Genomic DNA, 23,622 nt, shown 5'->3' on the forward strand with positions numbered 1-23,622 from the left:
GCAGCACTGCACCAGTGTTCCTAGCTGAGGACGTTGCAAGGACAGCAGCTGTGTTGCACCACCTTCTCCTGTCTTAGCCGTGAATGTCTAACCCAGGGGTGCCCAATCCCGGTCCTCGAGAGCTACCGTCCTGCAGCTTTTAGATGCATCCTTGTTCCCACACACCTGAATCAAATGAATGGCTTGTTATCAGGCCTTTGCCAAACATGATGGCATGCTGAAGAGGTAATCAAACCATTTGATTCAGCTGTGTTGGAGTAGGGATGCATCTAAAAGCTGCAGGATAGTAGCTCTTGTGGACTGGGATTGGGCAGCCCTGGTCTAACCTATTTGACACAGTGAAAAGTGAGCGAAGATTTCTCATCTCCAAGCAGGCCAAAGCAGATTATACGGACAACTCAGGTTCCTCCACAAAACAGATTAACACAGAGTAATTACTTTTGGCATGCTCGCTCCGTAAACACTTTAATCTCTCCGGAACAGCGGTTCATTTCAGGGGAAAGCTAAGGGTCCTCAAAGCTGCTGTAGTGGTTTACCTTAATCCCTAACTCTGCAGTTTTGTTGAGTCCACTTCTTGCACAGGTAGCAGACATGCAGATTTGATAAGAACCCTTCCTCGGACAAGGACTTTACACCAGGAAAAGGATGGACCCCAAAACTGGAGGGAGTTGTAAATTTTCTTTATATTTTTCTACTTTTGTATTTCCAACTGTGTCTCTCTTCATGTTAGCACTTGCTAAAATTTTCCACCTTAGATTAGGAAGCAACAGTGGGTTAAACAAAGACATTTCTAAAATGTGAAGTTAAGTAGGGATCTATCTCTTAATGTAAATTTACATATCACCTGAGAGGTAGAGATGATGCTAGGTAAAGGGCTTTTTGGTTTTGTTTTACTCTGGCTGTTTTTCCCACGTCACAGCGAGATGTTTCGAGGGTAGGTCTGGAATTCCGCTAGTTCTGAACTATTCGTGTTTGTCAAAAGTTCACTACTAGCAGAACTCAGATCTGCTCCCGACTATCGACTGGTATCTCCATGACCATAGTCACTAAGAGGTCTGGTTTATTCATTCACTGTCTTAGGTAATTTCCAGTCATTAACTTGCAGTGACAGGAAATGACTGCAAATTGCTCCACTGGTGTGACGTGAACCAGCTCCATCTTTGCCAATCTTTACTTTCTTGTGTTTACTTCACACCAGATAATTCTGATTTATTTCAAATCTGTGTTTGAGGAGGATTTGATGATCAAAGTTTTTACTCCTTCTCTCCTGCTGTACAGATGTGCAAAAAAAGAGATCAATTCCAGAAATATTAGTATGATGTGTGATTGTGTGACTTTCACTTCTTAGCAACAATGTTTCTCAGTAATCTTAGTTTTTAGTATTTTGGCAAGGACTGTTTTTTTTGCAAAGGGTTAACAGAGTTATAGATCCAAAATGTAACTTGCAATTTTCCTTTAGGTTTTTGATTTTTTTTTTTTAAAAAAAGCACCAAAGGAGTAGTTATAGTTCCATTTTTAGATTTGTTTGTGCTTTCAGTTGCAGAAAATCCCTGATATGAGTCACTGTGAGGTCAACAAACCCCCTTACATCAGTTAATATTTTGATTTCAAGCAAGCAAAAACAGAGAATATTTGGCTGCAGCTGCCTGAAAGATTTGACCTTCAACCATCACAATCATCTGGAATATAGAGTTTCTTATATGCATGTGTAGGTACATATAAGAAACTGCATGTTTTGATCTAATCGAACATTTGTTATGATTATGGTATGGAGGTGGATGCCTCAGAGGCACAGTGTCCTCTGATTGCTTCCCCATCAGCATGAATTTGAAGAAATCTACCATTTTATGAGGAAAAGGGCTTTCTCTGCAAGAAAAACCGTTTTGTATTTTTATTTTACAAAGATAAAAGTTGATCTTTTGTGTCTCATCCCCATTCGTTCATAATCAATAAAGACCATCTTACAAGTACACTCTAGGTGAATTGTAAGCCAATAGTGCTGCAATGGGATTAATGGGTTCTCTGTTAATCTCTATTGGGACTGCTGTGAAAGGTCATTAATTATGACACTATCTGTAGGCCAAATGCTGCAGATCCTCACCTTTTGCAGCACAGTAGCAAATTAACAATTATATTTAAATTTAACACACAAAGTGGGTGTTTCCTCAGCAGACTCAATAATATTAAACACTTACTGAAAACTGTAATGTGGCTTTTGCATTATGTTTGAATTGCATACAAATGTCCTGAAAATAAATGTAACCATTTTCTTTACCATATTTAGCTGTGATTGATGCAGGGTTTCAAATATTAACAAGGACTTGGAGATAAATGCTGCTTTCTGAGCATCTATAAATAGAAGCTATGAAACAAATCCATGAGCTGTGAATAAATCAGAAGAGTGAGGTTGGTTTGCATCATTGTTAAAGCTTTTTTCTTTTCTTTTCCCACTTCCATTTCAATGTGAATGTTTACAGGAGTGTGTTTCTGCTGTACTTGTCTTCACTCAATAACTTTTACAGGCTTGCTAGGTGTGTGCATGTGTTTGTGTTTCTGCATAAAGAGTACACCATGAAAGACTAAACTAAAGTGCGAAACTAGAACCATTTCCTTCACTTCAATAACATTGATGTGCATTTGTGGATTTTCCTTTTACCTCAAGTATATCCTGTTGATCCCACGAGCCCATCTATGTGATGAGCTGATCCAGGAGCAGTAAATGTTGTAAATACAAGCAGCAACATTGTGTCCAGTTTATTGGTTTTCTCTTGCACTACACCACTACACATTAAAAAGATAAACAAATATATTATTTCGGGCTTCCTATAATAACTGCAGCACAACTTATCAAACATATTTACACATATTTCTATCATACTGTAAGTATTTCTGAAACCTAATATGGGTTTTCATGACCTGAATGTTATACTGGAAAAAAAAACAACTAAAAACTAAACAAAACAAGATTGTTAAAATAAAATATAATGCTAAAAAGGTATGCTTTAGTATCATGTCCATCATTATGTGCAGTGATGAGCCTTTTAAAGACACAAATAGTTGCTTCATCAATGAAATTTATTTCCTTTTTGTTAAACATTTTTACTGCATAAAACTATGTATCTGTAACAATAGCAAAAATACATTTGTCACATTATTAGCATTTCTGTGCTATGTTCAGTATGCGAGCTGTCCAAATTGGGCACGAGTAACCTATGCAGGTGCAACTTTAGAGACTTCAGTGGTGGATTGACTTGATGACTCTTCATCGTCACCTCCGCTCATTCCCAGCATCTGCCTTATACACGAGCGGAACTAAAAGAGAACAAAGAGAAAGGTTTTGGTCACTTCTTGTTAATCTTTTTAGTAGTCCTTGTAAAAAGCCATCTTAGTCACATTAAAGTGTCTCAGGGGAGATGGAGGGGACTCACAGACCACCACTCAGTGCAGCATTAGCATGTTACCAGCAGTGATGGATAAAAGCAAAAGCTGGCACAACAAAAGTCAGCGTGATTGGAGGGTAGTAACTTATTATTTACTCCCTCTTGATGTTTTTTTTTTTTTTTACATTTTCATGAAAATTGACAATAAATGAGTGTCTTCTTTTTGTTCCATGTTTATTTAGGCTCAACTGTCTGTCAGATTTTGTCTTGGAGGATGGGTCAACCCTTTTGTATTTTCTAACAGCCACCATTAGGGGGCGTCCGTGGCCGACTCAGTCACAAGCTCAAATAAAAACAAAACAAAACACAAAGCTGATGATCCATGTTTGTTACCCTGCTTAAACTAAGCAAAGCTTCAGTTTAGTGAAATGGATTCAAATTTAGGCTAAGTTAAATTTATTTCACTTTGAGCTGCCAAAGATTTTTACCTGCTTATTGAGGAGGATGTAAATGACTGGGTTGTAGACTGTGGAGGCCTTTGAGAAACAGGAAGGAATGGTGGCCAGTCTCAGGTCGAATGGCTGCCCACGGTTATTCACAACCCAGATGGCAAAGGAGGCATATGGCATCCAGCACACCAGAAAGCCCAGCACCATAATCACCACCATCCTGGTCACTTCCTTCTCTGCCTTCTGGGTAGAGGCAGACTCTGCTTGGGCCTTTACTGCCTTTTGAGACAGATCATTTGTCAGAATCAGCATCAGACTGGAAAATTGTAAGTATAAAAATATATTTTTTCCTTCATTCCCACCCCTTCCCTGGTTTGTTTTGCCTTCTAGTATTTCCTTTTAATAAACAAAACTAAACACAACACAATCACCCTAAACATAGGATACGACAATTGCTAACCAATGTCATATTGCCTACCGCTTTCAGCATGAACAGCAGCTGTGAGTAGCAGAAGACGATGGTGGAGAAAGGGACAGCAAAGCAGAAGCAGAAGAGGAACATCACGTAGGTTTCATTGTTAAACTTGTTGCCTGTTGTGTACCAGTCTGGGCCACAGGAACACTGCATGCCCTCTGGGATATACCTAGAAAGAGAAACAATTATTTTCCGCTGTGGTATATGTATACATATGTTATTAGTCCTAAGAGAACCATTTACATCAAGGTTAGAGCAAATTAATTATAAAGTGCTTAATCTATATGTACTCACCTGCTCCATCCAAACAGAGGTGGAAGTGCAGCGCTCAGACCGCAGACCCAAGTCAATCCACAGCATGCTATAGCGTGGCTGGACTTGAAGGCAAAGTTCCCAAGTGGCTTGCACACAACCAACCATCTTTCAAATGCTACCACAGCAAGAGACCACAAGCTAACCATACCTGCAAGAGGACAAAGATAACGATAACTACGTTAATATTTAGAAACAGCAGCTGCTTTTTATATATTGGCTCACATAACCACATAACCAACAACTTCTTTAACAACAACAGTGCCTTATGTGGTATTCTTTGAAAAAAAGAACATTTTGATGTTCAAAATAAAGTTAGCTTTATATAGTACCATACGGTATGCAATGATACTGGCACCAGTACACTGATAGCTCTATTTCTCCTACAAATAAGGACACAATATGTATTTTATGTGTCATGTGAAAAACAAATAGCTTATTATTATTATCATTATTATTATTGCAGTTCAGATTTTTAAAAAAATCCCTATTGAGAGCGCTTTGGTTGACAAAAACTGGCATAGGTCAAATCTCTCACACGCATCATTTTAATTCGAGTGTAATAATATGATGCATGATGTAATCCTTTTTTCTTACTTAACAAAGTCTATAATTATGCTCCTTACCACCAAGAGTTGCTGTAAATCCTTCAATCTTGCATGCAATTGGACCAGGGAACATGTATTTAAAAGCAAAACAGATGAAGCAGGTGAAAGAGCCCACAGAGGAGACGAGGAGGTTCGCAACAGCCAGGTTCACCAGGATGTAGTTTAGATGAGACCGGAGCTTCTTGTATTGGACAGTACATGCGATAGTGAGGACATTGATGATTGTGCCGGCCACCCACAAGAAGAACATAAATGCTGACATGGAATAAAAGATCATCGGGCTTCCTAAATGGTCCTGGGGAACCAGGTATGGGCTGAAGGCTGTGATATTGTTGGTGTCCAGAGGGACGGGGATCCAGAAGTCATCTGGGAACTCAGTGGGACGATTTCCTCTCATTTTCTTAGATGGAGTTTGCGATCAAAATCTATATCTAAAATATAAAAAAAAAAAACAGTTTAAAAGACTTCAAATAAACTGCATCTAATTTCAAATAGTACTCAGAGATTTCATTTTTCCCTCCGTCTTATATCTGAGATGCTCGTCTGTCTGAAGCAGAGTTAACAGCGGCATTTATAGGAACTTTGATGATTGCTGAGGCTCAACATAATTGGCTAAAGGACAGGATTTAAAGCTTTCCTTGCATTCCGGTAACAACATACCCTACCCAATAGCTAATACACAGATTACTATCGCATTACCAGACTTGGCAAGGATCATCTCATTACATCCTAGTGTAAGGGCAGTGTGTTTGTGAACCATATAATCTGATCTACAGGGACTTCCAAGAGGTTAGTGCATGCATCTCACCCTCAGTACTCCTTTTTTCTGGCACAATTATTTTTCACCAAGAAGGAGTAATCAGACTTATGGAAAAGGTTTTTCTATCTGTCTCTTCATCCCTTATCTTGCTAACTACTCATCAGATCTACTTTACAGTTGGTGGTTACAGGTCCTTTGAATGAGTCATTGGTCTCTTTTTGGGGGTCTTCCCTCTATTGATTGGCAACATTATCAAACCTTTAAGATCAAATTTCTTCCCCTGCCGAGGATATCACATTCCTCTGTGACCTCTTAATTATGTCACCACTTCAGACAGCATAGTTTATATAAACTTCCACTGCAGTGAACACCGCTCTAGGCAAAATGTTAAACCACTGACAGGTGAAGTCTGTAACACTGATAATCTTGCCAGAAACTTTCTTGAACCATTGGATTTTGGTGTTTATGTGGATGTTATTTTTGTTTGTTCCAGAACAAGCAGACCCCCCTCCCCCCAGCACTGGAAGCAGTCTGACCCAGCAGGACAATGTCCTGGAGTAGGTACTGTCACAAAAACATCTTAGGATTGGCTTGAGTTACAAAACAAAAAGTTCAAGCTGTTGACCTGGCATCCAAATTCCACAGATCTTAATTGGATGAAGCATCTGCCTGTACTTGACCTATGAGTCAGGACTGTCTTGGTATCCATCCATCCATCCATTGATTTTCCTCCACTTATCCAATTCTAGATTAGGAAGGTGGTGACTGGAGTCTGTCCCAACTACAATAGGGACAGATCACCAGTCTGTGTATTGTATATATTTTATTTTCTGCCTGTAAACTCCATTTTGGCAGTTTGCATTGAGTGACAAACTTACAGACTCACTTTTAGAAGCCATGCAAAAAAAATACTTGCTCATCCTACTCTCAAACCTTTACTTTTACTACATAGTAAATGTTCTCTGTCACACACACTCACACACACACACACACTCTGACTCACTCACTGGCCTGCACCAGTTACCAGTCACTTTGTGGAGCATTGGACTGCCATTACCTCATAAGACTTTGTGTTACACTATCTCATACCGTACATTACCAAATCTCCATTTGCACTATTTGCCTATTTGCACTACTCTGCCTGGTTTGCACTCAATGTCATTTACCCTTATATTGTATATTGTATAGCTTTCTTGTTATATGTAAAATTGTATTATATTATTTAATTTTTTTTACTTTAAAATATTTTACTTGCATTTTTAATCACTCTTATATTTAAATGTTCATTTTCTATTTTATCTAGGGATTGAGAGTAACGAAGTTTCTATTCTCTGTATGTCCTGTACATGTGGCAGAATTGACAATAAAGTTGACTTTGACTTTGACTTGACTTGACTTTCTATACAGCTGATTTCTAGAGGTCATCAGAGGTCAACCAGCCCCCCCACATTAATGGAATCAAACAAAACTGGTGTCAATCAACTGTGCTATGTTTGTGCTGCTTGGTGCTGCTAAAACTGTCGTTTGTGCTGCCTCTGTTTTAACGATATTAATGAAAATGTAAAGGTCAAAAGGTCAACCAGCCCCCCCCCCCCCCCCCCCCCACATTACCCAAATCAAAGAAAAATGATGTCAAACATTTGTGCTACGTTTGTGCTGGTTTGTGCTGCAAAAATTTTCATTTGTGCTGCTATCATTTCAAAAATATTAATAAAATAATGTCTTGATGCGTGCTCAATCATCCAGGTAAGTAAATTCCAAAAGGTTGATTCTGTTCATCTGGACATTTTCAGTGGGAGAAATGTTTTGTCACTCATCCAAGTGACTTCTTCAGTCTCAGCTGACTGCAGGTTTCCCCAACCTTATAAACAGTGCATTTGCACAGCGAATTAAACTAGCACCACTGAATGAACAATGGGCTGGGGGGTTAGTTCCATGATTGTTAGTATGCAAATTCTTATGACCATTGATCAACGACTACTAATCCAATACACAGATTCTCGAATGGCCATGAGTACCATTCACAGAGAGTTGGGGAATGGCTGCAATCACAGCATTGAAAGATGGCGAAAGATGTACCCTTGGGCCCCCCTTCTCGATTCAGAGATGGTCAGCATCTCGACAGCCTGATGGACGAAGCTGTCTCTCAGTCTGGCCCGGAGGCTCTTCAGTGTCCTTCCTGATGGCAGCAAACTGAAGAAGCTGTTGAAGGGATGAGTGGAGTCACCTGTAATGGAGAGGACCTTCCGGATGAGGCACGCGCAGTAGATCTCCTGGGGAGGGAGGCAAGAGAGGTCCCCCCAATCCTCTCCGCTGCTCTCACTACCCGTTGTCATTTTTTTCCTGCAGGACCCAGTGCAGGAGTCATACCACACAGTGATGCAGCTGGTGAGGATACTCTCAACTGTGCCTCTGTAGAAGGTGCTCATAATGGGGGTTGAATCTCTTGTGCTTCTCAGTTTGTAGAGGAAATAGAGTCGCTTCACTCACATTGTTTAGTCTCATTATTCAGACTAATCCTTAATCACCGTGTCTTGTTAAAAACCCACATTCTTCTTAAATTTTTAATGTGAGTTGACATATTTTAAGACTAGCACACGCAGATCCCCCTTAAACATCGAATTCAACCCATTTACAGTGAAGCTGCATTAGCTTGCACACAAAAAACAAGCACTGCTAGCCCTGCTTGCCCCAACTGAAAGACGCTGGTTGTGTCTTTCAGTTTTAGTTCAGTGGTTGTGTGATGACACATAGCTGACTAGGGAATATTAACTAAGCAGGATGGCCCATCAAAAAAAAAAAATCTTCCTCTCGCCCCTTGGGGCGGTCTATCCTATCGGGTCCTCTACCAGAGGCCTGGGAGCTTGAGGGTCCTGCGCAGTATCTTAGCTGTTCCCAGGACTGCGATCTTCTGGACAGAGATCTCCGATGTTGTTCCCGGGATCTGCTTGAGCCACCTAGTGCTCCGATTACCACTGGGACCACAGATACCTTCACCCTCCACATCTTCTCAAGCTCTTCTCTGAGCTCTTGGTATTTCTCAAGTTCCTCGTGTTCCTTCTTCCTGATGTTGCTGTCATTCAGAACCGCTACATCTATCACTGTGGCCATCTTCTTCTATTTGTCTACAACCACTATGTTCGGTTGGAGCCACCATTTTGTCTGTCTGTATCTGGAAGTCCCACTGCTCTGTCATTCTCCACCACCCTTGAGGGCATCTTCCATTTTGACCTTGGGACTTCCAGGCCATATTCTATGTTTGTTTTGGGGTTGTTGTTTTTTTCATTTCCAAACCTATAAGGTGACAATTGATACAGGTGGACAGCTAGTTTTTGCTGCTGGTGACAGAGACCTGGCAGACCCTGTGACCCTGTCTTTGTTTGGATAAGTTGACCAAACATAGTAATTTCACTGACTTCTGGTTGAAAAGTCCTTTTGCATAAAAGTCTTTTGCGAAAAATCCCACAGCTCCCGTGATTGACGCTAGCACTTTTCTGAAGAATTCATGGTCACAGTTGTTTTTCTAGTCTTATGAAAGACAACATGATGTTAGTTAAACTGTGGTCTGAGAGTCAGAGAGGATGACAAACGAGGGTAAGGTTAAGAACAGATCTACCTAACTGAACAGTCACGTTGCAGTTACATGTGTATCCGATGTCCATCAGTGTCTCAGCCATGCCCACTCCTTCACTGATCATGTCCACTTTCAAAATACCAAGATGGCTGAAGGATATGACTATGGCTCATGGTGCTTATGTGAACTACAGATTTTTATGTTATAAAATACCTTTTTGAACGATATAATATTTTGTACTTTGGTTGCATGAGAGTGACCTGAATAAAATAAGTTTAAGACAATAAGACAAAAACATTTTGCTAATAAAAGTGCAAATACATATTAATCACACGCTTAATAAATATCACATTTAAAATGATAACAAAAATACTTTTATATAGCACACTATAATATACTCTCATAGTGCACTTTTTAATAACTTCTAAGTGTTGGAGAAAAACACAGAGCAAGTGAAAACGTGTTTTCAGTCAAGCACAGAGATTCAGTAAAGATTTTGTGTCTGTTTTTTATTTGCATTTTCATTTTGCAGATTATTCCTACTTAAATCATGACATTTTTACATATGATAAAATACATGTACATTCTTTGTAATTTACAGTTCAGAAATCAGCGAGCATTGACGTGTTGCCTAAGCAGGCCCGACTTTGGAAACTTCAGTCACCGATTGTGTTGTTGAGCTCTCCTCCTCACCTCCTCCCATCCCCATCATCGCTAACATACATGTACGGAACTGCAAGGGAAAAACATATTTGTAGATTAAATCTCCTGTGCAAAGTTATAAAGTATCATTTTTTATGCATAAAAACAGCCCAATTATTTATAGCTTTAGGACCACAGCTAAGATATGATACAGCCTATATAAAGTTAAGAAAATAGGTTGGTTAGTAGACTTTTGCACCAAAAACATCTTCAAAGCACGAACATCTTGCCCAAGGACACGTGTATGGACTGGAGTCGCCAGGGATCCAACAACTGACTTGTTGCTCTACCTTCTAACGGAGTCACAGCAAGGGAACTGAGCCATTGACCCCCAGATTACCCCTACCTATAACCCCTTTTATTTACATTCCTTCTAAATGGGACAAAAATTAACCAAACATGTTGTTTAAGTTGGATATAAAAGAGTCACAGTAGTGAGATACACATAGATAAAGTAGAGCATCGATTCAAAGCTCCTGCACATCAGATAACTTTAAAACATGTTGTTTGGTGTATTAAAAACCAGGAGAAGACAACCCATTTGCTTCTAAATAACTTAGTACTTACTCGGCACAGCATGTAACTGACCTGTTTATTAAAGACCACATAGATAACAGGGTTGTAGACTGCTGAAGCCTTTGAGAAACAGGACGGTATAGTCGCAAATCTCAGATCGAATGACTGCCCACGGTTGTTCACAACCCAAAGAGCAAAGGAGGCATATGGCATCCAGCACACCAAGAAGCCGAGCACCATGATCACCACCATCCTGGTCACTTCCCTCTCTGCCTTCTGGGTGGAGGCAGACTCAGCTTGGGCCTTGGCTGCCTGTTAATGTGGGATTGATCAGGGTCATGTTGGAAAGGTTACTTTGAAAAAAACCACAAGTCATGTGAATAAATAGAAGAGTTTACGTTGTGCTTTGATCTTGCAGATATTAATAATACTAAGCGTGTCAGTTTGAATGGTAAGTAGATCTGGCCTGTTAGATTTTGGCTTTGATAGGATATAAGACAGCATTTATTTAAGTATACATGTTTCTCAGTCATCAAGAGAATAATTTCAGTAGACCAAAACCATCTCATTTTGTCTCACCATTTTCAGTGTGATGAGCAGCTGGGAGTAGCAAAAGATAATCGTGGTCAAAGGAACAGCAAAGCAGAAGCAGAACAGGAACATCACATAGGACTCATTGTTGTATTTGTTGTTTGTGGTGTACCAGTCTGGCCCACAGGAGCACTGTAGGCCTTCTGGAATATACCTGCAAGGAAAAGTAGAAGCACGTTGATTGTACAGTTCTACTTAAATGCATTGTGTTGCCAGCTGATTTTCTGAAGTATGTTGTGTCTGTTGCTTACCTGCTCCAGCCGAACAGTGGAGGAGCTGAGGCAAATACTGCAAAAAACCAAGTGAATGCACAGCAGGCTATAGCGTGGTCGGGCTTGAAAATAAAGTTACCGAGCGGCTTGCAAATCACAAGCCATCGCTCGAAAGCTATCACAGCAAGGGACCACAGGCTTACCATACCTGCAATGACAGGAAAACCCTTTAACTCCCTCTAGAAATCAGCATAAATAAGTCTATTAAAAGGGAGATGGGCTACAACGGATTTTTACAGTGTTGTCTGCAGCCAATGACTTACCACCGAGTGTTACCATGAAACCTTCGATCTTGCATGCTAGCGCACCAAAGATGAAATATCTGAATGAAAAAGTGCAGCAGGCAGTGAAGGAGCCCACAGTGGACACAAGAAGGTTTGCTGCTGCCAAGTTCAACAGGATGTAGTTGAGGTGGGATCGAAGTTTCTTGTATTGGATGGTGCATGCAATGGTAAGGGCGTTGATGAAAGTGCCAAAAATAAATATGAATAACATGAGAACTGCCATGGCGTAAAAGGTGGCAGTATCCCCCAAGTGGTCCTGTGGAACCAGAAAAGGGCTAAGTGACGTGATGTTGTTTGTGTCCAGGCTGACGGGTATCCAGAAGTCTTCTGGCAGCTCCATATCACGTTTACCCTTCATTTTGCTTATTTCGAACAACGTACTCCTGCTGATGTTACGGCTCAAATTAGGTATCGCGCAGGCTCTGCCAAATAATAAATTTAAGGAGCAGACATGAACGCTGTGCGGTTAGGAATTCTATCGTCTCTTGTCTTTATTGGCTGTGTGCGTCGTATTGACGTTTATAAAGGGTTTCATGACACTGATCGCTATAAAGTGGTTAATTGATTATTTAATTGACTACGTAATTAAATGACTAATTTAATTGCCTTCATAGCTTTTCATTTTATTAACTGGTGTTGATGCTTCTGTGGTTTCCAGTTCTGTGTTGCGTGCTGTGATGCTAAATTCTGAGATTTGGTTATTTGACAGATATCTGAACTAACAAGTATTTGAATCTGGGAACAAACACAAGCATATTTGGACTTCCAAAAATCTGTGCAAACCTAGATATGTTTTTGGCATCCAAACTTGGTTAAAGAGGTTAATCCCTCTTTCCTAAGGAAGTTCCCTGCCGGTCTTCACCTGCTAATCTGGTTTCCAATCACATTATATTTGATAATCTCTTGTTAAGTGGATTACACCCTATTTTGCATGGGGATTTAACTCAAGCTTTGTGTTACCTTCTTGGCATTTTGCTGCCTTTACTGAGCTTAAGGGAGCGTCTTTGTTGCACTAGCATGCAAGATTGAAGGTTTTATGGTAACACTCTGTGGTACGATTTAAGCTGGCGGGTTAATCGCAGAATTTGCTCATTGTCGTCCCAACGATCCGATACAGAGGAGGATGTGCATAAGCATACTTAAGAGGAAGAAAGTTAGTGGAGGAAAATAGAACTATTAAACTAGCTTGCTCAACACTTTCTTATTTCTAACTTTATTTCATTTTAATGGGCAAAAAAGTTGTAGACTATTTCATACAGGAAAAACAAAATTGCACAACCTCAGCAATTTGGTGTGTATGTGAATATTAACAAAATACAGCTATGATATGCAGCCAGTCAGCAGCAGTTTATAAAAAATCAACCTAATCACATGCATTTCCACTCGAAGCAGGTCCAGCTCATGTTGAGGAGTCTTCATCCTTATTTCTGCTCATCCTCAGCATCTTTATTTAGTTTTTTTTTTAACATTGAAAAAAAGATGTTGATAAAATTTTTTATTTCTATAGTTTATTTATATAAGCTGCTGTTTCCTGATGCATTGCAGCTGCTTTAATAAGACATTTTAATTTAAACCTGTTTGTTAGTTTATATTATTTTTGAGATCTTTTAATTATGGAAAGGATAGGGACTTCTACAGACAGCAAGTTTCCAGAATGTGGAGACACGTGATGTCCATGCTGTTCTTTTGTGCTTGCCAAAAATTGGCAGGAGATCCTAAAGATCTGTTTATCAAGGACAACATGGACAACTAGGTTAAAGACTGCAGGGGATCTTGGAAAAGACAGACACTATAGAAGCAAATCTCAAATCAAAAGACTGATGGTGGTTGTTCACAAGTACAAAAGCAAAGCTGGGATGTATCATGTCAGGAAGCCCAGCACAAAGATCAACACCATCCTGGTCACCTTGTTGTTGGGCTTCAGGGTGGACGCAGATCCAGCTTGGGTCTTTGCTGCCTGTCAAGTAAGAAAACAAGATGACTTACATGGCTTCTGCATGTTCAGCAAGTCACCCATCTGCTTGTTTCATTACAGAAAATTTACCTTTGCATAGTATGTAGTATGTGTGATTTTCTCCACATCCACAGGAATGGGGCAGTTTTTGTGTGATGTTTAGTGCAGCATCTATTGTAGGTGTGCTGGAGTAAAGCAGCAGAGGGAGTGGGAATACATTTACAGGCCTGTCAAACATTTAAATACTTAATTAATTCAATGATTAAACAATTATTTATTCATTAAGTAAGCGACAGCATTAAGAGGGTTGTGGGTTTGAAACTGCATGGGGCCTTCCTCTGTGGAATTGTTCTTACTGTGCATGTGAGGCTTTTCTCAGGAAGTTCACCCCATATAACAAAAACCTATATGACAAGTTAATTAGTAGGTCTTAATTGGAATTTTATGTAACTTTGATCTTGTCACTCTCTGAAGTTGGCAGTCACCCTGTCCAGGCTGTACTCTGCCTCTCACAGTATCAGCTGACTTGACCCCTATGACTGTAACTGGATGTATTGATGGATTTATCCAGAAAAGGAAAAAGCAACTCCTCCAGGAATATCACCAGAAGCAAGAAATATAAAAATGAAAAATTAGAAGCCAATATATGTTTTTAGGGTATGCTCAACATAATGAACATGAAGTAATGGCTATCTACTGACAAACATGTTTCCACAGATAAGCAAACACGTTAGCGAGTGCCAATGCACAAGATGGTTCAATTAGTTCCACTATAGAGGGAAGGACACTGTTTTGGGATCTGCTAATCCAGGTACCAGCGCTATTACGACAGCAAATCACATTCAGTCTGATCTTGATTAACCTGCTTGCTGTTAGTATTAGGATGGATGATCTTGACCTTCATTATCGTATCAGGCTCAAGAAAGGATTATCCGATGTAGAGGATGGATCTCTGCAGACGGCAGAGTTTGGGCATTTTTTTCCACTTCAGAACAAATTACAGCAGGACAGATATAATGTTGATAGTCTCTTCATGACAAGTAGGTGAAGAAAGTGGGGAATATTGTCTTTGTGAGTTCTACTGTGGAAATGCACACTCACTGTAAAAAACAACAACAACAAAGAAACTGTGTAATTTAACAGTGTTTTCCTATTAACTCTCCAGGAATTTAAATATATTAAATATCAACAAAATTACAAATATAGACTGGGAACTTACAAGTCAAACCTGTAACTGTGAATGACGATTTTTTTCCCACATAGAAACACTATAAAAGAAAGACTATTCACAAATTCAGCTCGATTTCAGAAATATATAATTGTTTTAATGCTGTAAATACTGTACATATATGACATTTGATGCAATGAGTGAAAATTAATAGCAAAGGAAGTCAAAGTATAGGTTCTGAAATTTTGCATACATTTGTTTATTATTTAGCAGATATCTTGTGTAATTATAAAGCTTTTAAAGTAAAATAATGCTTTAGGTGTTAAAGCTGTAAGTTCCTAAACAGTAACAAGTAAACCCGCAATCTCATTATTGTAAAAGGACATTTAGACCAACCTTAAATCAGACAACTAATGCCAGAGTTTCACAAAGACTTGACCCAGACTGCTGTCTTTATTTGACAGATGTTGTTGTGAATGTGAATGACACATACAGTACAAGTACATATGAGAATTCTAAGGACTGTCTGCTGTACATGTGTTTATTATAAAGTAGTATATGTATATTTTAAAAAAAATAAAATTAATCAAAAATAGGTCATAAACACATTTAGTGTACACATTGGTGGTTAGCACCCTGCCATCATCTCTGCACATCCTCCACCTGTGCCTTCAACACAAACACCTCTTATGCCCACCCAGCTCAGCCTGCTCTGGCCTGTGACGGTTCAGTTTTGGACCTTAAATAATAAAAGCATTGAGAACATTAAAAAAAAAGTATCCTACTTTGCTCCCTAGACTGCTGTCATTTCCTTATGAGGCATTTTATTTGGGGCAATGCCATTGTAATGAGCTTCTGCCAGCAATAAAGAAATAATATCAGTCTCCACCAGGTGGCATGCCATCCAGCTTCAGACTACCATACAAACCCACCAATTCATCCTCTCGAAATTTAGCGTATGAGAGGTCCAGAATTATTTGCCGTAGATGTCTTCTACCCCTAGATTCTTTACTTGGGACAATAACATGAAGTGAGGTAAATGGTTGTCTGTCTCTCTGTGTTTGCCCTGCAACACATTAGTGATCTGTCCAGAGGGTATTCTACCTTTTCCCCAGTGTGAGCTGGATAGGCTTCAGCCCCTGCAACCTTAAATTCAAACCAAAGAAGATGGATGGGCTATGGGTGGGTGGATGATGGATGGATATTATTGGCAGGTGATAGACGTACATTTAGGCAGTTACCATTCCAAACAGAAGGCACAAAAGTAGCCTGCTAAGAAATAGAATGGATAATTCCTTTGTCCAGACTCTTTCATAAGCAACAAGGTAAACCTAAAAGATGTGTTTTGACTCAAAAGTGGTCCTCAGTCCACTGCATTCCAGTCTGAGATTAACTGATTTTTGTATTTTCCCATAAATAATAATAATGACAAATCTCACCGCCTATTGAAAAGGTGCAAATGGTGCATACAAACTCACCAGACTGCAAGAAATGTAGTGGCTGTAATAAAAGTAACTGGGTTTATTCCACCCCAATACCTAAATGAAACCAGCGCCCATGTTTGCATTTTCTTTGTCACTGTTGTCATTTTTCATCAGGTTAATATGGCTTTGTGTGTGATTAGGAAAGCAATTAAGATAACATCCATTTAGAACAGAGGGTAAATGTAAGACCATCAAGGATGTGACGCTGTTCCTGTCACTGTGTTACTGTGTTTGTACACTGGTGTGACCCTCCGTGCAAGTCCCTAAAATGAAGCATTTGGTAGAAAAAAAAGAAAACAAAAACATTTAGGTACGTGTTCTGAAGATGCTCAGTGAAGATCTGTGGACGATCACAGGATGTGTGAACAAAAAACTAAATGATGTGCAATCTGGTGCATGATGTTTTCTTTTTAAATAACAAAATGCATAGAACTCCTACTTTACAACCTTGCTCATCATTTGTGACAACTCTGTGCTGTGACAAATCAACCCTTTACAAGATTATTTACCTTTAGAATTCCTGAATATAAGTTTATAAAGCCAAACAACCTCACAGATGTGGGCACAATATGAATATGAATGAGTCAGACAGCCTGCTGTAGTGGTGGGAGGGAAAAAAAATCCCTTCTCAAAATCCCGCTCAAAATCCTTGATCCGTGTCACTTGAGTGACATCATGATCTCTTTAGGGTTTGAAAGCTCAGCTCTCCTGCCATTATCTAAGACTCTTAATGAGTGTAAACAATTACTGGCATCTGAGCACCACTGACCTTTCTCAGTCTGCTGTACTCATCCAGGTGAGCACATGTATGAGAAACATGGACAGTATGTCAGTATGTACTACAAAAAATATATATGTGCTGTGTTTTCGTGACCCAATCTGGTTAAAATCTAAACATGACGATAATAATAATGATAATAAAAAATACAGTGACACTGATCAAGATTTTTCACAGTACAGCATGTATAGACATCACTCAGCAAGACGTGAACAAGAGTATTTTTCCAAGTGTTCCGTGATCTCTGCTATTTCCTTTGTTTTCGTTCTTTAGGCAGAGGTCATGCTTGGCTTTCTAGGAAGCTTTCATCCTTTTATCTCATCATTATCGTCATGACGGCCCTAACGAGTTTCCAATCTGTCTGTTGAGACTTCCGAGACATAATCCCTTTTCTGCGGCACGCATGAAATGTCCACTGAAATGGCTTTACCATTGTAGTTTCTTTCTTTCTAGTTCTTTCAAAATAAAAACAATCTTGACCAAACACAATATGAGGAATAGTTATTCTTTAGTTTTTCTGCATCAATGGCAATTTTCTTCATTTTAGGTTTGATCAGAAAAACAAAGGGACCTATTTGAGTGTGCAGCTGTAGTTGGACCTTATAGCCTATTTGATGGTCATTTCCAGCGTTGTGCAAAACTCGTGAATCATCCTTCATTTCTTTATATTCTGATGGGCTTGAAAGTCAATGGTATGACTTTATTTATTCTTCAAAACACTGTGAACTTTCCTAGGCAGGTTTTCTTGTGATTTCTTTAAGAAGTCTTCAGGAATAGTTCTCCAGGCTTCGTGAAGGACATTCAAAGCTTTTCTTTGGATGTTGGCGTCCTTTTGTTCTGTTCAATAATGTTGAGCTCCCCACTCTGGGGAGGCCAATCCATGACTCGTGGTGTTTCACTGTGTTTTTTCTATCCAGGTATGGTTTTACTACGCTGGCAGTACGTTTGGGATCATCATCCTGAAAATAATTCTTTCCAGAGGGTAAGGTCTCTATATTGCATAATGGATCAAAATCTGATGGAACATTTCTTTGTTCATAATTAGATCAGTCTTGACAAATCCCCAACACCACTGGCTGAAATACAGCCCCACACTGTGATAGAGCCTTTTTTCGTTATGCGTAGACACAACATTGCTTCGTTTTTTGAGTTAGGTGCAATTTTTTATGCTTGAATAATTGATAGGTTCGTGTTAAGCGAGTTAACAAACAATCAACTGGCTCCTTGGAAATAAAATACAAGTAAATGGAGGCTGGCTCAAGAGAATCATGTATATAAAAGTGGCTTGGTTTTTAATTTGTTTGTTCTTCCTTTCTTTTTAAAAAAATGTTCTTTATATGACAGCAGTGAGTTAAACGCGTATATAAATCACAGCACTAAAACCTGTGCTGAACAGCTGGCTCCCATCTTTACTCTGACTGAATGACTACAGACCTGTCGCCTTGACATCTGTGGTCATGAAATCCTTTGAACGACTGGTGTTAGCCCATCTGAAAGACATTACAGGCCACCAGCTGGACCCTCTGCAGTTTGCCTACCGGGCAAACAGGTCGGTGGATGATGCAGTGAACATGGGGCTGCATTACATCCTGCAACACCTCGACCGCCCGGGAACTTTTGCCAGGGTCCTGTTTGTGGACTTTAGTTCGGCTTTTAACACCATCGTGCCTGAACTTCTCTCCTCCAAACTCTCCCAGCTCAGCGTGTCACCAGCTACCTGTCAGTGGATCACCAGCTTCCTGACAGATAGAAAGCAACAAGTGAGGCTGGGGGAGATCACCTCTGAAACTCGGTCCCTCAGTATTGGTGCCCCTCAAGGATGTGTCCTCTCACCACTACTGTTCTCCCTCTACACTAATGACTGCACCTCCAAGAACTCGGCTGTTAAACTCCTAAAGTTTGCAGATGACACCACTGTCATTGGCCTCATTCAGGATAGTGATGAGTCTGCATACCGGCAGGAAGTTGAGCGGCTGGTACTCTGGTGCAGTCAGCACAATCTGGAGCTGAACACTCTTAAGACTGTAGAGATGACAGTGGACTTCAGGAAACATCCCTCAACTCTGCTCCCCCTCACCATATCAGACAGCTGTGTGTCGACTGTGAAGACCTTCAAGTTCCTGGGTACCACCATCTCCCAGGACCTGAAGTGGGAGACCAACATCAACTCCATCCTCAAAAAGACCCAGCAGAGGATGTACTTCCTGAGACAACTTGGGGAGTACAGTCGACACAGGAGCTGCTGATCCAGTTCTACACTGCGGTCATTGAGTCTGTCCTGTGCTCCTCCATCACAGTTTGTTATGGTGCAGCCACTAAACAGGACAGGAGCAGACTGCAGCGGACTGTACGGGCAGCAGAAAGGATCATTGGCGCCCCCTGCCCTCCATCCAGGATCTGTACCTCTCAAGAACCAGGAAACGGGCAGGGAAAATCATCACAGACCCCTCACACCCTGGACACAGACTTTTTGATCTGCTGCCCTCTGGCAGACGGTACAGAAGCCTGCAGACCAGGAACAGTTTCTTTCCCCTCGCCATCTCCCTTCTAAACAGTTGACCTGTCACACTGCTCCCACTGCAACTGCACCTTATGTACATTCTGTAGTATTCATTCCACCTCATTTCATTTCTGTATTTTATGTAAATAAGTTTAGATTAGTTATTTATAGTTGGTTTACACAGCTTTGTGTATGTACAGTGGGGCAAAAAAGTATTTAGTCAGCCACCGATTGTGCAAGTTCCCCCACTTAAAATGATGACAGAGGTCAGTAATTTGCACCAGAGGTACACTTCAACTGTGAGAGACAGAATGTGAAAAAAAAAAAAATCCATGAATCCACATGGTAGGATTTGTAAAGAATTTATTCATAAATTAGGGTGGAAAATAAGTATTTGGTCACCTCAAACAAGGAAAATCTCTGGCTCTCACAGACCTGTAACGTCTTCTGTAAGAAGCTTTTCTGTCCCCCACTCGTTACCTGTATGAATGGCACCTGTTTGAACTCATCATCTGTATAAAAGACACCTGTCCACAGCCTCAAACAGTCAGACTCCAAACTCCGCCATGGCCAAGACCAAAGAGCTTTCGAAGGACACCAGGAAAAGTATTGTAGACCTGCACCAGACTGGGAAGAGTGAATCTACAATAGGCAAGCAGCTTGGTGTGAAAAAATCAACTGTGGGAGCAATCATCAGAAAATGGAAGACATACAAGACCACTGATAATCTCCCTCGATCTGGGGCTCCACGCAAGATCTCATCCCGTGGGGTCAAAATGATCATGAGAACGGTGAGCAAAGATCCCAGAACCACACGGGGGGACCTGGTGAATGACCTGCAGAGAGCTGGGACCAAAGTAACAAAGGTCACCATCAGTAACACACTACAACGGCAGGGAATCAAATCCCGCAGTGCCAGACGTGTTCCGCTGCTGAAGCCAGTGCATGTCCAGGCCCGTCTGAAGTTTGCCAGAGAGCACATGGATGATACAGCAGAGGATTGGGAGAATGTCATGTGGTCAGATGAAACCAAAGTAGAACTTTGTGGTATAAACTCAACTCGTCGTGTTTGGAGGAAGAAGAATACTGAGTTACATCCCAAGAACACCATACCTACTGTGAAGCATGGGGGTGGAAACATCATGCTATGGGGCTGTTTTTCTGCCAAGGGGACAGGACGACTGATCCGTGTTAAGGACAGAATGAATGGGGCCATGTATCGTGAGATTTTGAGCCAAAACCACCTTCCATCAGTGAGAACTTTGAAGATGAAACGAGGCTGGGTCTTCCAACATGACAATGATCCAAAACACACCGCCCGGGCAACAAAGGAGTGGCTCCGTAAGAAGCATTTGAAAGTCCTGGAGTGGCCTAGCCAGTCCCCAGACCTCAACCCCATAGAAAATCTGTGGCGGGAGTTGAAAGTCCGTGTTGCTCGGCGACAGCCCCAAAACATCACTGCTCTCGAGAAGATCTGCATGGAGGAATGGGCCAAAATACCAGCTACTGTGTGTGCAAACCTGGTAAAGACCTATAGTAAACGTTTGACCTCTGTTATTGCCAACAAAGGTTATGTTACAAAGTATTGAGTTGTATTTTTGTTATTGACCTAATACTTATTTTCCACCCTGATTTACGAATAAATTCTTTACAAATCCTACCATGTGGATTCATGGATTTTTTTTTCACATTCTGTCTCTCACAGTTGAAGTGTACCTCTGGTGCAAATTACTGACCTCTGTCATCATTTTAGGTGGGGGGACTTGCACAATCGGTGGCTGACTAAATACTTTTTTGCCCCACTGTATGTGTATGCATGTGTAATGTATATATAGACACGTGTGTGTGTGCGTGGGGGGGGGGGGGGTATGTGTGTATTCACATTGTTTATGTTAATGAGAGTGTGGGGAGTGAGTTGGAGGGTGGGGTGGGCTGATTTTAACCATTTAAAGCACTTTGTGCTACATTTTTTTTTGTATGAAAAGTGCTTTATAAATAAAGATTGATTGATTGAGAGCAGCGGAGAGGATTGTGGGGACCTCTCTTGCCTCCCTCCCCAGGAGGGGTGTGTGTGTGTGTGTGTGTGTGTGTGTGTGTGTGTGTGTGTGTGTGTGTGTGTGTGTGATTTACATTGCTGTGCTGAGCCACCATCTACCGGAACCAAATTCCTTGTATGTGTCTGCACATATACTTGGCCAATAAACACGATTCTGATTCTGACAAGCACGCAAACCTCCGTCTTTCTGCCTGTTACAAATAAACATGTACACATACAAACACAGTTTGCATGTGTACATGTTTATTTGTACATGTACATGTGTACAGTTTTGTTTAATGTTGTACACAGACAGACAAAAGGCACTGAAAAGTCACCTCACCTCAAAAGTCACCTTTGATGGAGGAAGAAAATCAGTAGTGTAAGTCTGCCATCTAATGGACTAACATAGTGCTGCAACAAAGGGCAGCTACTTTTCATATCATGAAATATGTTTTTTTTCTTTATTATTGGCCTTCTTTAGGAAGAAGGTCAGAGGTCAGGTTCAGGTACTCAGAACCTAAGGTCTTTAAGGTGCATGTAAGCACCCCACATGCAGCAGAAATAAAGCTGTAGTGTAAAAAGAGACGGATTGAATTACTGCCAACCAGCTAATGGATGATAAAGTAGTCTGGCAATAATAATTTTAAAAAATGTTTGCGCAGACTTTTTGAAGAAGAAGAAAAAGAAGAAGAAGTCCTGGCCTACTGCTGAGGATAGCTTTGCAGTCCATCAGAACATGCAATGACTGTTTAAGCCACATTAACTTATCATCTTCGCAGCAACGAATTCAACCTGCAAAAAGTCAGAATTATGCTAATACTCGCTCACCTTTTTCTCTTGCTGGTTACCCGGACATCTGGCACTAGTCTGCCAAACTAAAATGCTTGAACCACACTTATTGCTTTATATTTTGCTTCCAAGTAGCCAGACTTTCTACATCTGGCAGTGACTTTTTTGTCACACTGCCAGCACAGTAAAAGCACACCTGGATAGATAAACACAGAATACAACACTATCAGTTATTGAAGCAATGTGTGGTTATTAAAAGAGAACAAAGGGCAGCCATGGTCCAAAAAAGGAGCTTTGAATGTTCTTCAAATAGCCTGGAAGTACTATTCCTGAAGGCTACGCAATGAAATGACAGGAAAGCTTGCCTAAGAGAGTTAAGGCTGTGTTAAATAATAAAGCTTGTCATCTGAAATATTGACTTTTAAGCTTGGTACAATTGAAAAAACTTTTTTTGCCTTTTAAAAAAAAATAGTATTTCCAAAAATACATGTTTCTGTATGGATTTACCATTTTCCTAACAAGATATAAATAAATGAATAGTATCTCAAGACTTTGACAAAGTACTGTGTATATATGTTGTGTTTTAAATCTGAGTTGCTCTAAATATGATGTGATCTGTTTTGCAGTATTGGTCATAATGTACAATCATTTCTTTATTTGTTGTCTCGGTCATAAACCGAAATACTTTTTAACTATATGTTTTATTTCGCTACCTGGAGCGTACATTTACTTGTCTTTTAGGTTGACATCAAAGAATATGGCTGAACATCCATCCGTCCATCATCCATCCATTGTCTTCCGCCTATCCTACGGCTGAACATATTGATGTCAAAACCAGGGACGCTTTTTTTTTAATGTTGAAGCCATTGTAGTAGAGTATTTGTATCAGTGGAGGGCGCGCTAAAGGGGGGCGTGGGCGTGTCAACATTAATATATGCGAGCGCAAAGTCTGTAAATTGTTGCTCGTGCGGTGTTGTCGAGAATTTGT

General features: G+C 40.4%; 2 protein-coding genes across 2 annotated transcripts; both read right to left on the minus strand.

The window, feature by feature from the left end:
• Positions 1 to 3,022: 3,022 nt before the first annotated feature.
• LOC146669270 (blue-sensitive opsin) lies at positions 3,023 to 14,027 on the minus strand. The gene is made up of 7 exons (XM_085405788.1): positions 13,968 to 14,027; positions 13,830 to 13,880; positions 5,243 to 5,655; positions 4,599 to 4,767; positions 4,308 to 4,473; positions 3,869 to 4,108; positions 3,023 to 3,312 (listed from the first exon to the last, which is right to left on the minus strand). Exons 3-7 carry the CDS (start codon positions 5,619 to 5,621, stop codon positions 3,211 to 3,213), a joined length of 1,056 nt encoding a protein of 351 aa, XP_085261914.1. The 5' UTR covers positions 5,622 to 5,655; positions 13,830 to 13,880; positions 13,968 to 14,027; the 3' UTR covers positions 3,023 to 3,210.
• LOC146669271 (blue-sensitive opsin-like) lies at positions 10,067 to 13,834 on the minus strand. The gene is made up of 5 exons (XM_085405790.1): positions 11,903 to 13,834; positions 11,619 to 11,787; positions 11,356 to 11,521; positions 10,849 to 11,088; positions 10,067 to 10,291 (listed from the first exon to the last, which is right to left on the minus strand). The coding sequence occupies exons 1-5, from the start codon at positions 12,279 to 12,281 to the stop codon at positions 10,190 to 10,192; spliced, it is 1,056 nt and encodes a 351-aa protein (XP_085261916.1). The 5' UTR covers positions 12,282 to 13,834; the 3' UTR covers positions 10,067 to 10,189.
• Positions 14,028 to 23,622: the final 9,595 nt, after the last annotated feature.

This window comes from Rhamphochromis longiceps, linkage group LG5 (assembly GCF_057381845.1).
Source record: "Rhamphochromis longiceps isolate RC_006_pf linkage group LG5, R_longiceps_female_GT1.1, whole genome shotgun sequence".
In the NCBI taxonomy this organism is placed as follows: Eukaryota; Metazoa; Chordata; class Actinopteri; order Cichliformes; family Cichlidae; genus Rhamphochromis; species Rhamphochromis longiceps.